This window comes from Strongylocentrotus purpuratus, unplaced genomic scaffold (genome assembly GCF_000002235.5).
Source record: "Strongylocentrotus purpuratus isolate Spur 01 unplaced genomic scaffold, Spur_5.0 spur5_scaffold_13, whole genome shotgun sequence".
Taxonomy (NCBI): Eukaryota; Metazoa; Echinodermata; class Echinoidea; order Camarodonta; family Strongylocentrotidae; genus Strongylocentrotus; species Strongylocentrotus purpuratus.
Window position 1 is genome coordinate 16,312,850 of NW_022145598.1, and position 14,560 is coordinate 16,327,409.

Below are 14,560 nucleotides of genomic sequence, written 5' to 3' on the forward strand. Positions count from 1 at the left end.
ATTGGATTATTACCTAGAACACTCAATGTGATTGACACGGACAACTTCTCCTGTAACCCAGGGTGATCACCATAGCAACTGATGACCGCTCCATGATTGTTGTCCCTTGGTGTCAGAACCAGTCGCCTCTCCGTAGAGAAGAATTCCCAGTCACCTGGCGACGACAATGATGAGGACCTAGACGATGTAATATTCTCAGGTGCGAAATGGATCATGTTACGAGCTATTTGCAGTGTTGAGTCGAGTTCCCAGCTGAGGTTGGTGGCCGGGCTTGATAGCGGAAAGGCCGAGCAAACGATGGAGTGTGGCTCCCCTGACGTCATTTGGAAGGGTGTAGAAGGATCGGCCAGATGATGGCTCGAGTTGTAGATCTGGAGGTACCGGGGTACAGCTGAAATCCGTATCCAATTATGATCATAGTAATACAAAATGAATAAGTTAATAAATAAATAAATAACAATTAAATAAACAAATAATCAAAAAATACATTAAACAATAAATGAATGAAAATATAGATAAATCAAATGAATAAATGAACAAATAAATGGGTTTAAAACACTCATAACTAATTTCTCGAATAAATATTGGTCTTATAAAACCACGATAACAGAAAAAAGAATGATATTTCGGAAAAAGTCATCAATGTTGGTCTCCCAGATATCGTTAAAACTGTATCTAGTGGAAGGATATTTATTGAGTATTCATACTTGTAATGGATTTACCTGCATTGGCAAGACAATGATCCACATCTTACACTCTCCACCCAGGGGGGTGTTTCACAAAGATCCTAAGTAGAACTTAACACTAAGTTGGACTTAAACATTATGGACAGCCATTGGAGCCTTAAAATGAAATATATCCAAAAGCAGAAATTCAAGTGTTTTAGACTTTTTTTTATAAATTCCATGCCAAGAACATGAAATCTCCCATGATAATAGGAAATATGAATGATTTGAATCAACATTTTATGCCTTCTACAAAGAAATTTACAAAATATTTTCAAGGATGCTAATGGCTTCCCATAATATTTAAGTCCAACTTAGAGTTAAGTTCGACTTAGAATCTGTGTGAAACACCCCCAGGTGTAAAAGGGTAGGCCTACCTGGCAATTGCTGGGATAATAATAATTGCAGAGCCCGCCGGAAGAGCAGTGTTAATACTGATCTTGCTTCCCATTGTAATAAATAAGACTCAATTATTATCATTTTATTATCATTTTTAATTACTTTTAAGGAAACATCTTTTATACTTGCTAAATGTTTACGCTGCGGCATCTAAAAAATACTTTGCCTACCAAACTGGTTGTGGAAATGTTTTTTCCTGATCTTCCAAGGGTAGGCGACAGTTCTTAGACCAATCGCCGACTGCTTTTTTGATTTTGGTTGTCACAAGTTGGCAACCAGTCGTACGCCTTTAATGTGACTTAGGATTTAGCAACTATGATGGATCACAAATTGTGGGTAAAATGGATGACCTACAAGTGGTATGTTACTCACCATAAACTGTAAGCGTCGTCATACTGTCTCTAAAGCCCATAGACGTTGCTATCTGACACGTGTAGTCGCCTTGATCATCTAAGGATGTGTTCATGATCTTCAGTGCTCCGCCATATTGCCAGCTCGCGTTCAGTTTCAATCCGTTCATGTTGTACCTACACGCATGCGAGGAAATCAAATAGCTTTCAGAGATAGGCTTATACTTTTTTGGTTAGTTGGTTTGTGTTAATAATTAGGGACTTTTAGATTTGCACGTCGAAAGCTTTGACTGCAACGTGTGACGTCATTTTAAGGCACTGCGCATGCGTCACGTCGTCTCAGTCGGCGATCGAGAATGCGTCAACCTTTATTTTCCTAAATCTAGTACGGTACTAGTATGCCGCGTGCACATAAAGATACAGTTCCTCAGGTAGACAAAGGAACATCGATCCCTTCCCTGCTATTATGTAAAAATGTGTAGAACAGGTGTCACATGCATATTCACCTGTTCTACAAATTTTTACACAATAGCAGTGAAGGGATGTTCTGCATGTTTATCGTCGAGTGCAATCTAAGATTTCTAATTGTAGTCAACATGGGCAGTTGAGTACGTTGACACGCATGATCAGTCGGCGTTCGCCGTGTTCTCGTCCACTCAATCTAAAAGTCCCTATTATGTGTATATGACTGCTTGTAAGTAAGTAAGCAGGGGACCTACGCCTTTAAAGATAAGACCGGTAGTGGTAAAATCGCGGTTCAAGGGTTCCGGGTGCAAAATATCCATTCAATACTGTTTAAATATTGCCTTCATAAGGTTTATATGGCAATGCTTCAACCTAAATTCACAAAAAAGCAGAAATATATGCCCAAATGTTAAATGTTGTAGTGCATTTGCGATATCTATCCAGGCCGGATCAATATGATAATTTACCAAATATATCACTAAGTAGGCGGTTTCCCGGCAGAATTTGTATCATCACGTATTAGTCAAAACATATTCTTTCACATGATTGGTAATTAGAGCTCCCATTTCATTTTTGGAGAGTGGAGCGTCTCCAAAAACTGGTCTATTCCTTTAAAGTCCTCTCCCCAAGTGATCGGGTAAATTCCGGGTGAGGAATAATGCCTTACCAAGGGGGCAATGGCGCATCGACTTGGTTTCTAACCCGGGACCTCCCGGTAAACCACTACTCTATCACTAAGCCATCGCGCCTCACGAATATTAATTAACATCTTAATTTATCTTCAGTTCTGATCATAACGGAAACCTAGTTTTCAGAGCTTTTGAATGATGAAATAAACAGCATGATTTATGGAACTATATCTGATATTGTTTATTCTAAAGGTTAAAGGAAATTAGTATGAATCACTTTATGGATATAATTCTCGATATTGTGTATCTCTTTTCATGGGAAATAAATGCATATGATCAGCTTTTGATATTCTTATAATGTAACCCCAAGTCGAAATCATGATTATGATATGTATAATTGAGTCGGATTACGTTTGGTTTCTATTGCACGTACAGACTGACCTCGATGATCTGACTAAGAAGTTAATAGTTTTTTTAAATTGCGTCAAGCATGGCAGGGTGATAGTAAGCACTATCTTCCCGAGCCGCAAGGCGAGGGAAGATGGTAGACCCGAGATCACCGAGACGATGATAGTTTGTATCCATTGCCCGAGTAAAGGAGGTTAATATTTGTTTTATATCCCACATCGGCAATAAGGTCTATTTAAAGTGAATTTTACATAATTAAAACAGCTGATTTTGCAGACAAGGCGGTGTCACACAGAAAAATCCCGACCCATCTTGAATAAACCAGATTTTAGAAATCTAGTTTTTTCATTTGAGTCGGTGACAGACAGGCTACGAATAATCCGGATAACTAAAATCCGGATTTTTGATGGGCCATTGCGCACGCGCCGTTTAGGTAGATAAGCATCGTGACATTACACGTCCAATCGAAAGTATGCGCCGTTTAGGTAGATAAGCATTGTGACATCACATGTTCAATCGAAAGTATATGCGCCGTTAAGGTAGATAAGCATTGTGACATCACACGTTTAACCCTAATACGTGCCTTCACGGTTGTTTCATCGCAAAGCATGCCGGGACATAATTCTAGTCCATTTTCACCTTCGCCGTGATCAGCTGTCCTGTTGCAAACAACGGGATTCGTATCGAATCAACATCATAATCTTGTACATAGTCCGCTATTCTGCAGTGATTTTCTTCCAATCCAGTATCATTTGTACGGTAAGAAAACCAAAGTTTGTGGTTATTCATTTTTATGACAAATAAAGCTGATAATACGACGTAATGAGAGTGGGCCGAGATCCAACTTTAGTAAATGTAGGCCTAGATCTAGTCCCGTATGTTCAAATGTGTGTGCATTTTAAGTAGACTGATTGTCTTTTAAGCTGCTTAAGTACACTCGTCTCGTGTTTTAGGTAGAAATGTACAGTAATATGAGATTTATGTCTCATGAAATATGAATAGACTTTCTAGATCCTATAATTGATAATGGAATAGGGTCTACTAGAATGGCCGACAGTTAGGCCTAGAAAGTGATTGCAATTAGAAATTAAATGTAAGAAAGTAAAAGAGGCCATGAAAACGATAGATTTTTTCGATCTGGATCTGAATATAATAGTCTGATATCAATGAGCTCTACTTGAGGATCTACATGACGGGGGCGTACAGAGGATTTTTTCGAGGGGGGGGGGGGGCCGGGGGGTAAAATTTGAAAATCACGCAGTCAATTTCACAACGACTCGGCCAGCCGGTGAATAAGCCGGGGGTGGTAAGAGCACCTTTTTTTTTCCTTCTTTTTTTCCCCGAAAATATGAAATTTGGGAGACCGATATTTTGTTCAGTAGGTGGGGGGTAAGGTCACCTTTTTTGGGTCACCCTTTAGCACAAAAAATGTTTAATTTATTTTTGTTATTAAAAAAGTGAGGGGGGGGGGGTTTCCTCAAAAACACACACACACATAGTCTAAACAAAATTGGAAGAGGGGAGGGGGGGGGGGTTCAACCCCCGAAACTCCCTCCCCCCTGCATACACGTCTGCTACATGATCTAGTGTTGAAGAAGTGATGAGGGTTCTTTGGTCACAAACTTAAATTTGATTTTCTTTTCCCTTTTATTTATCAGTTGCAGCATCATCGAACACTAGACCTATGACCCATGAATCAGAAGATAACGTAGATGCTACGAGAGAGCTCATTTCACAATGGACAACAGAAGTGTTACGTGACTTTCTACAAGGAGGGGACTCAAGCTTGGAAATCGAGTACCGGTAGTCAGTATTTTATGGGTGCTCTCTGCCTTGACTCTGGGGTACTGTTCAGCCATCCGAGGTAGAGATAAACTGGACGATGGATGGAGAGGGGGCGGGGGGGGGGGGGGGGGAGAAAGGCATTCAGACTGCAGAGCTGGTCGTCTACTATGTATAGAGACATTTGTGTGTAACTAGTAGATAAGGACCCTCCATCACTAGAGGGAAGAATGAGAGACTACAAAGAGGGAAAGGCATTTAGTTATTTTGCCAGTTTCTGGTTAGGGAGATATTTTTTTCATCTCGTGGGAGAAAGCTGTCTGTAATTCAAAATCATTTGATACTTGAATAAATTTAGTTCATTTTCTAGACTGTTTCATGTCAAACCGTTGATTCTACTTTCTTGTGAGTATAGTCAGAGAGATAGAGAAGTAACACGAGTAAAGAATGAAAAAGAAGCTAATATTTGAACGAGGAGGAGAAAATGGAGATTACGTTGTTGCCCATAGAGTTGGAATAATTGTTCTTACCACTTTTTATTAAATGATTGTGACCATTTGGTTTATTGTTTGTACATAAAGGTCATATGTTATAAGAACTGTATTGATCAATCTAAAGAGTCTTATAGATTGATTAATACAGTTTTGAGATGATGATGATGATTGTGATGATGAACGAGAAGGAGAAGAGGAGGAACATATCATGAGTTGATGGAGAAAAGATTGATAGAGGGGTTATCATTACAGAGAGAGAGAAAGAGAGATGGACTAACATGAGGAAGGGAGAGCAAGAATGGAGGCTATGACATAGGGGAAGAGATAGAAATCAAAATTATATTTATACTAACATTTACTAAATTAGAATAGTAAATTAGAAGATAAAGCTAAAGGAAAGAATGCAAACTAAAATTAAGCAAAGACCATCACAATATCGTTTACATTATAATATAAATTAAGTAAAGGTACATGGAAACGTGTACATTTGTAAAATTTAATCTCTTGTTCTCTTAGATCTTCCTCTTCACACCTAATTCTTGCTCTCCCTCTCTATCTCTCCCTCCCCTCTCTGTCTCTCTCCTCTCTCCTTATTATCACTCTTTCTCTTTCATTAAGCGTCGACATCTCTCTCGATGCCTCTCTCTGTTTCTATGATTTTTCTCTCGTTAAATATTTAAAACATCAGGTCTGTCTGACCTTCCTCTCTTGAATAAATCATGAATAACTTCAACTCGGCGTCCTACATACAGTAATGATTGCTTAGTACTCGTCTACAACCTTCTCTGTGTTGTTTTATTTTATTGATAAAATAAATATAACCATGAGATGAATACAAGTTAGATCAATATCAACAGGTTTAATGCAATGCATATAAGTTGACATCTTATGAAGAAGTACTAGTACCACCCCCGCCCCCCCCCCCCCTCCAGGAACGGGAACGGAGGTACCGCATGCGTGTTCCCAAAATCTCTGGCTCGTAACAAAGAAAAAGATCTGCCCGTATTGACTTTACACACTGGACTTTTGCTGAGAAGGGGGGGGGGGGGTACCACCTTTAATGCAAACACATTTAAAGGGATCGGGTAACTTACTCTCAGATTCTGAAACAAAATCCTGGATTTAGCTCATGCTGCAATGATAAATTTAGGTCAGTCAGGAACTCAATGACTTTTACAATCCGATCGCCTGTCTGATTATCAAGATATTTACGATTGGAAATCGAAACCAAATTTTGTGTTTGCCAAACGGTTTTCATAACACTACAGTTTATTGGGGAAAACGAGTAGGCCTGAGTCGAAACGGGTCCCCGCCCGGGCCCCGACCGTCGAGCTGAAACCCGGTTTTTGGTTTTCGGGTTTCGGGTTTGTCAAAATTAAATTTCACACTGATATTTTGAAATATAGCACTAAAAATATGGAATTCACAAACTTATATTTCAATATAATCAAATAAATTTGCTTTAGAAATAAATGGATATTGTTTCAGTTGACGGTAGGTGTTTTTATCGCTCTAAAATTGAGGCTGCAAGAAAGGAATCACGCTTCGTGGTACCGATCGAGTGCGTTCAGAAACGGAAGTGGAAATAGATCTATGACCCACTGAAGACAGAGCAAGAAAATGCCACACACAAGACCAAAATATTGATCAGACTATTGCAATTAAATCGTAATACTAAAGGCATTAATTTAATTGTCAAAATATATCCACAACATAATGGTTTATCCTTGATAGTTTGATGAAGGAAAATAAATTAAAGCTCTTGAAATAACATCGAAGTGCCTTTCGTTCGTTCTAAAAATGCGTGTATAACGGCAAGCAGAAGTTACGAGTCAAGCTTGATATGCACGTTTACATCCCTACACCGTCATCCGACCTGATCGGAACAATAAGCATTAAACCAATTAAAAAACATCACGGAAGACTTTAAGGGACTCCAATTCAACAAAATTACCGTAAAATAATTATTTGCTTTGACAAATAATACTATAGATATTCATAATATTTTACAGAAATAATGATATTTCATGAGCTACGTACTCGATATCGAGTTCAGCTAGCCATCATTTTGAAATGAGACGTAGTTGTCATGCATGCAGCGCAGAATGTGGCAGCTCGCAGCTAGAGAGGGAAAAAAAAATCACGTAATAGTCACGTGAATATCACGTGATCTCAGGCCCGCGCTTTTTCCTCTCTCTTCTGCATACTGCCCTCTACAGTCTACTGCATGACAACTACGTCTCATTTCAAAATGATGGCTAGCTGAACTCGATATCGAGTACGTAGCTCATGAAATATCATTATTTCTGTAAGATATTATGAATATCTATAGTATTATTTGTCAAAGCAAATAATTATTTTACGGTAATTTTGTTGAATTGGAGTCCCTTAAAGTCTTCTGTGATGTTTTTTAATTGGTTTAATGCTTATTGTTCCGATCAGGTCGGATGACGGTGTAGGGATGTAAACGTGCATTTCAAGCTTGACTCGTAACTTCTGCTTGCCGTTATACACGCATTTTTAGAACGAACGAAAGGCACTTCGATGTTATTTCAAGAGCTTTAATTTATTTTCCTTCATCAAACTATCAAGGGTAAACCATTATGTTGTGGATATATTTTGACAATTAAATTAATGCCTTTAGTATTACGATTTAATTGCAATAGTCTGATCAACATTTTAGTCTTGTGTGTGGCATTTTCTTGCTCTGTCTTCAGTGGGTCATAGATCTATTTCCACTTCCGTTTCTGAACGCACCCGATCGGTACCACGAAGCGTGATTCCTTTCTTGCAGCCTCAATTTTAGAGCGATAAAAACACCTACCGTCAACTGAAATGATATCCATTTATTTTTTAAAGCATCTTAATTTAATTCCATTGATTATTTTATTGAATTGAAAGCAGTAACTGTCTTTTCCGTCGCATTATTAGAACAGCAACTTGGTCTAACTCCCGCCGCTGCATGCACACGATTTTTAGTGTCAGTGCAGTGGTGAAAATTTCGGGTACCCGGTCCCCGCCCGAAATTTTCAAGTCAAACCCGGGTTCGGCAAAACCCGTGATGACTCAGGCCTAAAAACGAGTATGGTAAAAGGGGTCAAACAAAGATTTTTACTTTTTAGAGGCACTTCTTGATCATTTTGAAGCACAATTTTGTTAGGGCTTCAGTATTAATACACCATATCACAGACACTGGTAGCACGTAGGGCCATACGTCCATCTCGGTTTAAACATTGTTATACATTGTTAAACAATGCATTTTACAATACCTCTACAACATACACCATACACCATTTGCTGTCACATGGTTTGGAAATCACATTACAGATAATAATTCTACAACTGTGAGGTTTCACCTGTCGTCATTTGATACCCGAAGGAACACTTTTTTAGGGGCTAAATCTAATTTTTTCACAAGGCAAAATAACTATATGCCTTCCCCTCTTTGTAGTCTCTCATTATTTTTCCCTCTAGTGATGGAGGGTCCTTATCCAGTAGGTACATACAAACATAGTAGGCCAGTTCTGCATGCCTACCCCCACCCCCCCCCCCCCCCAATCCATCCATTGTCCAGTTCCTCACAGTGCTACCTCGGATGGCTGAACAGTACCCCCAGAGTCAAGGCAGAGAGCACCCATAAAATACTGACTACCGGTATTCGATTTCCAAGCTTGAGTCCCCTCCTTGTAGAAAGTCACGTAACACTTCTGTTGTCCATTGTGAAATGAGCTCTCTCGTAGCATCTACGTTATCTTCTGATTCATGGGTCATAGTGTTCGATGATGCTGCAACTGATAAATAGACCAAGGGAAAAGAAAATCAAATTTAAGTTTGTGACCAAAGAACCCTCATCACTTCTTCAACACTAGATCATGTAGCAGACGTGTATGCAGGGGGGAGGGAGTTTCGGGGGTTGAACCCCCCCCCCCCCTCCCCTCTTCCAATTTTGTTTAGACTATGTGTGTGTGTGTTTTTGAGGAAACCCCTCCCCCTCACTTTTTTAATAACAAAAATAAATTAAACATTTTTTGTGCTAAAGGGTGACCCAAAAAAGGTGACCTTACCCCCCACCTACTGAACAAAATATCGGTCTCCCAAATTTCATATTTTCGGGGAAAAAAGAAGGAAAAAAAAAGGTGCTCTTACCACCCCCGGCTTATTCACCGGCTGGCCGAGTCGTGAAATTGACTGCGTGATTTTCAAATTTTACCCCCCGGCCCCCCCCCCCCCCCCTCGAAAAAATCCTCTGTACGCCCCCGTCATGTAGATCCTCAAGTAGACCTAGAGCTCATTGATATCAGACTATTATATTCAGATCCAGATCGAAAAAATCTATCGTTTTCATGGCCTCTTTTACTTTCTTACATTTAATTTCTAATTGCAATCACTTTCTAGGCCTAACTGTCGGCCATTCTAGTAGACCCTATTCCATTATCAATTATAGGATCTAGAAAGTCTATTCATATTTCATGAGACATAAATCTCATATTACTGTACATTTCTACCTAAAACACGAGACGAGTGTACTTAAGCAGCTTAAAAGACAATCAGTCTACTTAAAATGCACACACATTTGAACATACGGGACTAGATCTAGGCCTACATTAGACCGAATTTTCCGTCTCTTTCGTTCGTTAGCCTCTTAATATTGGGGTAGGGTCGGCTCTCTCTTTAGAGACGGAAGCCGTTTATACACATGTCCTTGCTAACACCACGGCCAGTCCTGGTCGTAGCGTTTTGCCCCCAAAATCCCCCAAAATGTCATTTTACCTCGAGCATGTTATATTGTAAATTAGGCCTAGGCTATAATAAATCAGTTCCACTTACCAACTTGACTGAAATAATCAGTTTAATAGTCCCTTTTTAGGAAATTATGGGTCAAAATCGGAATCCATGTTGAAAAAGATTTTCAAAATGGATTTCGATTTTGACCCATAATTTCCTAAAAAGGGACTATTAAACTGATTATTTCAGTCAAGTTGGTAAGTGGAACTGATTTATTATAGCCTAGGCCTAATTTACAATATAACATGCTCGAGGTAAAATGACATTTTGGGGGATTTTGGGGGCAAAACGCTACGACCAGGACTGGCCGTGGCGTTAGCAAGGACATGTGTATAAACGGCTTCCGTCTCTAAAGAGAGAGCCGGCCGACCCTACCCCAATAAGAAAAAATATTAAGAGGCTAACGAACGAAAGAGACGGAAAATTCGGTCTAGGCCTACATTTACTAAAGTTGGATCTCGGCCCACTCTCATTACGTCGTATTATCAGCTTTATTAGTCATAAAAATGAATAACCACAAACTTTGGTTTTCTTACCGTACAAATGATACTGGATTGGAAGAAAATCACTGCAGAATAGCGGACTATGTACTACAAGATTATGATGTTGATTCGATACGAATCCCGTTGTTTGCAACAGGACAGCTGATCACGGCAAAGGTGAAAATGGACTAGAATTATGTCCCGGCATGCTTTGCGATGAAACAACCGTGAAGGCACGTATAAGGCCGGGCTATTTGAGGTCTTAGTATGGCCGGGGGGGGGGGGCCATTATAGCCCCCCCCCCTTAAGATCTCGGCCGCGAAGCGGCCGATCGCCGCGAAAATTTGCACGCATGTCAAGTGAAGTGTATAGAATAATATGATAATTTCAATTTTTTGAAAAATTCACTCATTTGCATATTTATGGTAATTTATGCAAATAAAGTCATAAAAATCACATTTTTACCCATAAATCATATATTATTCATATTTAAACATTCTTTTTCACTACATATATTCATTAGACCATTCTTAATAATAATATGCCAAAAAAATTTGGAAGAGCCAGCTTATTTCTTATGTTATCCCTTGTTTTGATAATTTCTTATGTATTTCATTGTTTTTTTAACTTATGTATTTCATTGTTTTTGTTGTTTTATTTCATTTCTTACTACAATTCAACTATATTGACTCCCAAAACAACCACCTAAACTTTAAACAAGACCCAATAACCCATGTTTGATCTGTTTTTAGGAAAAATGACTTTTCCATATGTTTTGTACACAAATCACGAAAATGAGCGATTTTCGGGCTGACATGCAATGACAAAAGGTCACGTGACCTTCTAACCGTAGGTCCGATTTTCAAAAAAATTCTTTTAAAAGTTGCGCAAGACTCGAAAGAAAAAAGTCAGCGAGCGGCGGGGCGCCATCCATATGCGTTCCCGAGCAATCGGAAAAATTGTGGAGGGGGGGGGGGCCATAATGGCCCCCCCCCGGCCTTATTAGGGTTAACTGCGCGCATTTAAACGTGTGATGTCACAATGCTTATTAAAAGGGATTATTTCAACATTGGTGTCAGACAGAAAAATCCCTTCAAAAAACCCTTGAAAAATCCTTTCAAGAGACAATTATCTTGCTTCATATGAGGTTTTTTGAAGGATTCTTGAAGAGATTTTTGAAGGGATAATTGATGTCAGACAGCCAAAAAGAGGATAATTAAAAACCGGATAACTAAAATTCGGATTTTTGGCCTCTGTGTGACACCGCCTACAGTTGAGCTTCAGCTAGATTTTACAAAGCACAACATGCGTACATGTAATACAGTCGATGCGCGCTCATTTGACATTGACATTGACTTTGACATTTCGCGTAACCTACTTTGCTATGCTTATTCAATGCGTAAGTCGCGCAAGTGGGGCAGCAGCAACAAATTACTTTACAAAAAGACCTATCTCAGGGAGATAGTACTTTTCTATATTTTCTAATCGCAATGCAAACAACAATACATGAGGGATATAATAGTAATCATGTAACTGAACAAAGTGTCAGAGTGAATAATAATAATAATGATAATGATAATAATGATTAAACGTTTTTCTAGCGCATTACTACTTAGGCCTATATAGGCATAATTGTATTTCTCTGTGCACATTACTGAACATGATACAGAAGGAGTGGAAATGGGGCACTGGGCTAAAAACTGTGAGATCTTATTGTGAGATCTTACAAAGTGAAAAATAGTAAATAGGTGAATTAATAGTCAAAACAACACGTATAATTTGCGGAGAGGACTTCACTGCAAAAGGAAGTCACTGCAATGATCAAGCAAGATTCGGTAAAACAATCAGATAAGGTTATCAAATATCCTATATTGTATTCAAATTAGCTCGGTACAAACTTTGGTTATGCAAAGGAAATGTTTACACTCGAAATCGAAACAGCGATATCGCTGTAATTGCTAAGTGAAAGTATAAATTATTGTCTAATAATGCAATATAAATAAATATATCGAAAAGCCATGCTTTTCCACTTTCTCAGGAAGTTGATTTATTTATCTCTTTAATTGAGGTTAGTGAGATGCTTCTTCCTCTTTCGTTGCCTGCGTGACAAACTGTTTATTCCTTCACATTTCCTGCATCAAATCAAATCATCAATTCATACACTACGTGCATGTTCTGTAATATTAACACAATTTATACACATTATTGCGACTTAATCAATATTTTCCTATATGCATTACAGTTGAACTAGGTTAATGATATATGATTATTTTACAAACGAGTATTCGTTTGTGCGAAGTCTATTATTGTTGTGTTATATCCTTCTAAATGTACTATTGAATTTTATTTTAACTGTTCTGTATAAACGTTATGCTATTTGATGTAAATATGTTCATGTTTATCAGGGCCTCATGGAAGACCACTACTTATTGGTGAATGGGCTACCCTGAGACAAAAGATTGAAAATAAATAAATAAATAAGTAAATGTGATCACGACACCTCTGGCTCTTCAATTCCCTTTGTGGGGCAGGAGTTAATTCCTTGAAATGATAGAGCGCCGTAATGGCCGTCATGCTATGTCAGGGATATACTGTCTTGTGGAGCGCCAGAAGTGTCGAGTTTGACAGATATGAGCGCTATACAAAACCCATAATTACTTTGTCCCATTTTCTTTCTTCAATGATCTTTCTATCTTATCTATATAAAGTCGTCTGTTCGTGTTTACTTCATTATTTTTTTTTAACCCATCTACTTTACACTCCCAGTCTAGTCCTATCTTACGTCGTATTTTTACTCTGCTCTTCTCTTACCCTTTACACATGCAGTTTGGACCTTTCTCTCTCTCTCTCTCTCTCGTTTGCCCAGATCCAATGGAATCTCTTTCTCTATTTTGACTATTCTGTTTGGGTGCTCACCTCACTCTGCATGTAAATGTGTGTCCCACCTCTTTCTTTCTTTCTTTCTCTCCACCTCCGTCTCTCCGCCCTCGTGTCTATCTCTCCCTCTCCCTTTCTCTCTCTCTTTCTCTCTCTCTCCGTCTCTCTTTCTCTCACTCTCTCTCTCTCTCTCTCTCTATATATATATATCTATCTATCACTCTCTGTGTCTATATATATCTTTCCCGCAATCTCTCTTGCTTCTCATTTTTGTCTTTTACTCCGTTTTATATAAATGTAGTTAACTGTCAATCTCTGTTAATGTGTCTGTCTTTCAGGCGCGTACGCAGGGGGGTGGTTTTGCGGTTACCCCCCCCCTCGATTTTTTTTTTATGTGTATGTTTTTTGTATGTAATTTTGGAAAACCCTCCCCTTTTGATTTTTTTTTTTTTTTTAAATAAATAAAAAAAAAAAAAAAAAAATAATAATAATAAAAAAAAAAATGCCAATAGGTGACCTTAAAAAGGTGACCTTACCCCCCCCCCCCAACACGACAAAATGTCAAATTTTCAAATTTCGAGACCCCCCCGCCCCCCCCCCCAAAAAAAAAAAGTGTCCTCTTACCCCCCCCCCCCCCCCCCCCCCCCCCCCCCCCCCCCATATGGAAACGTTTGCTTGTATTTGTCTCATAGGCCACTGGCTTCATCGGGCAGGTAGTTCCATTATGTGAATGGGTAAATTAACTATTACAAAATGAGGGGACACATTACATTGTACAATAGGGACACACATTGTTTTATTTTGCAGAACATACTCTTTTATTGACTTACTTATTGCATGGAACTATAAAACCAAAATGCATTTTGTATTCTAACAATAGGAGTACAAAGAATAATAACAGGTAGTGAATGAAATGCATAAACACCACAAACACCTGGGGAGGAAGCATTCATAAATTTGAATACATATAGTTGATAAACGACTCCGATGAAACTATAAAACCAAAATGAAATTTGCGTTCTGGCAATTGGAGTACAAAGCATGATAGTAGGTGAATGAAATGCTTCAACAGCAACACAAAACACCTGGGAAGCTAGGAAGCATCCATAAATTTGAATAATTTAGTTGATAAACGACTCCGCATGTGGACGTTTGTTGGAGCAG

General features: G+C 38.7%; 1 protein-coding gene across 1 annotated transcript in view; it reads right to left on the bottom strand.

Moving 5' to 3' along the window:
* The window catches only part of LOC100888678, a 30,012-nt gene that overhangs the window by 10,339 nt on the left and 5,113 nt on the right, over positions 1-14,560 (bottom strand). Inside the window, exons 3-4 of the mRNA XM_003725864.3 lie at positions 1,497-1,651; positions 14-391 (exon numbers count right to left, since the gene is read on the bottom strand). Of these exons, the coding sequence (XP_003725912.2) occupies positions 14-391; positions 1,497-1,651 (533 nt within the window). The remainder of the gene's footprint in view (positions 1-13; positions 392-1,496; positions 1,652-14,560) is intronic.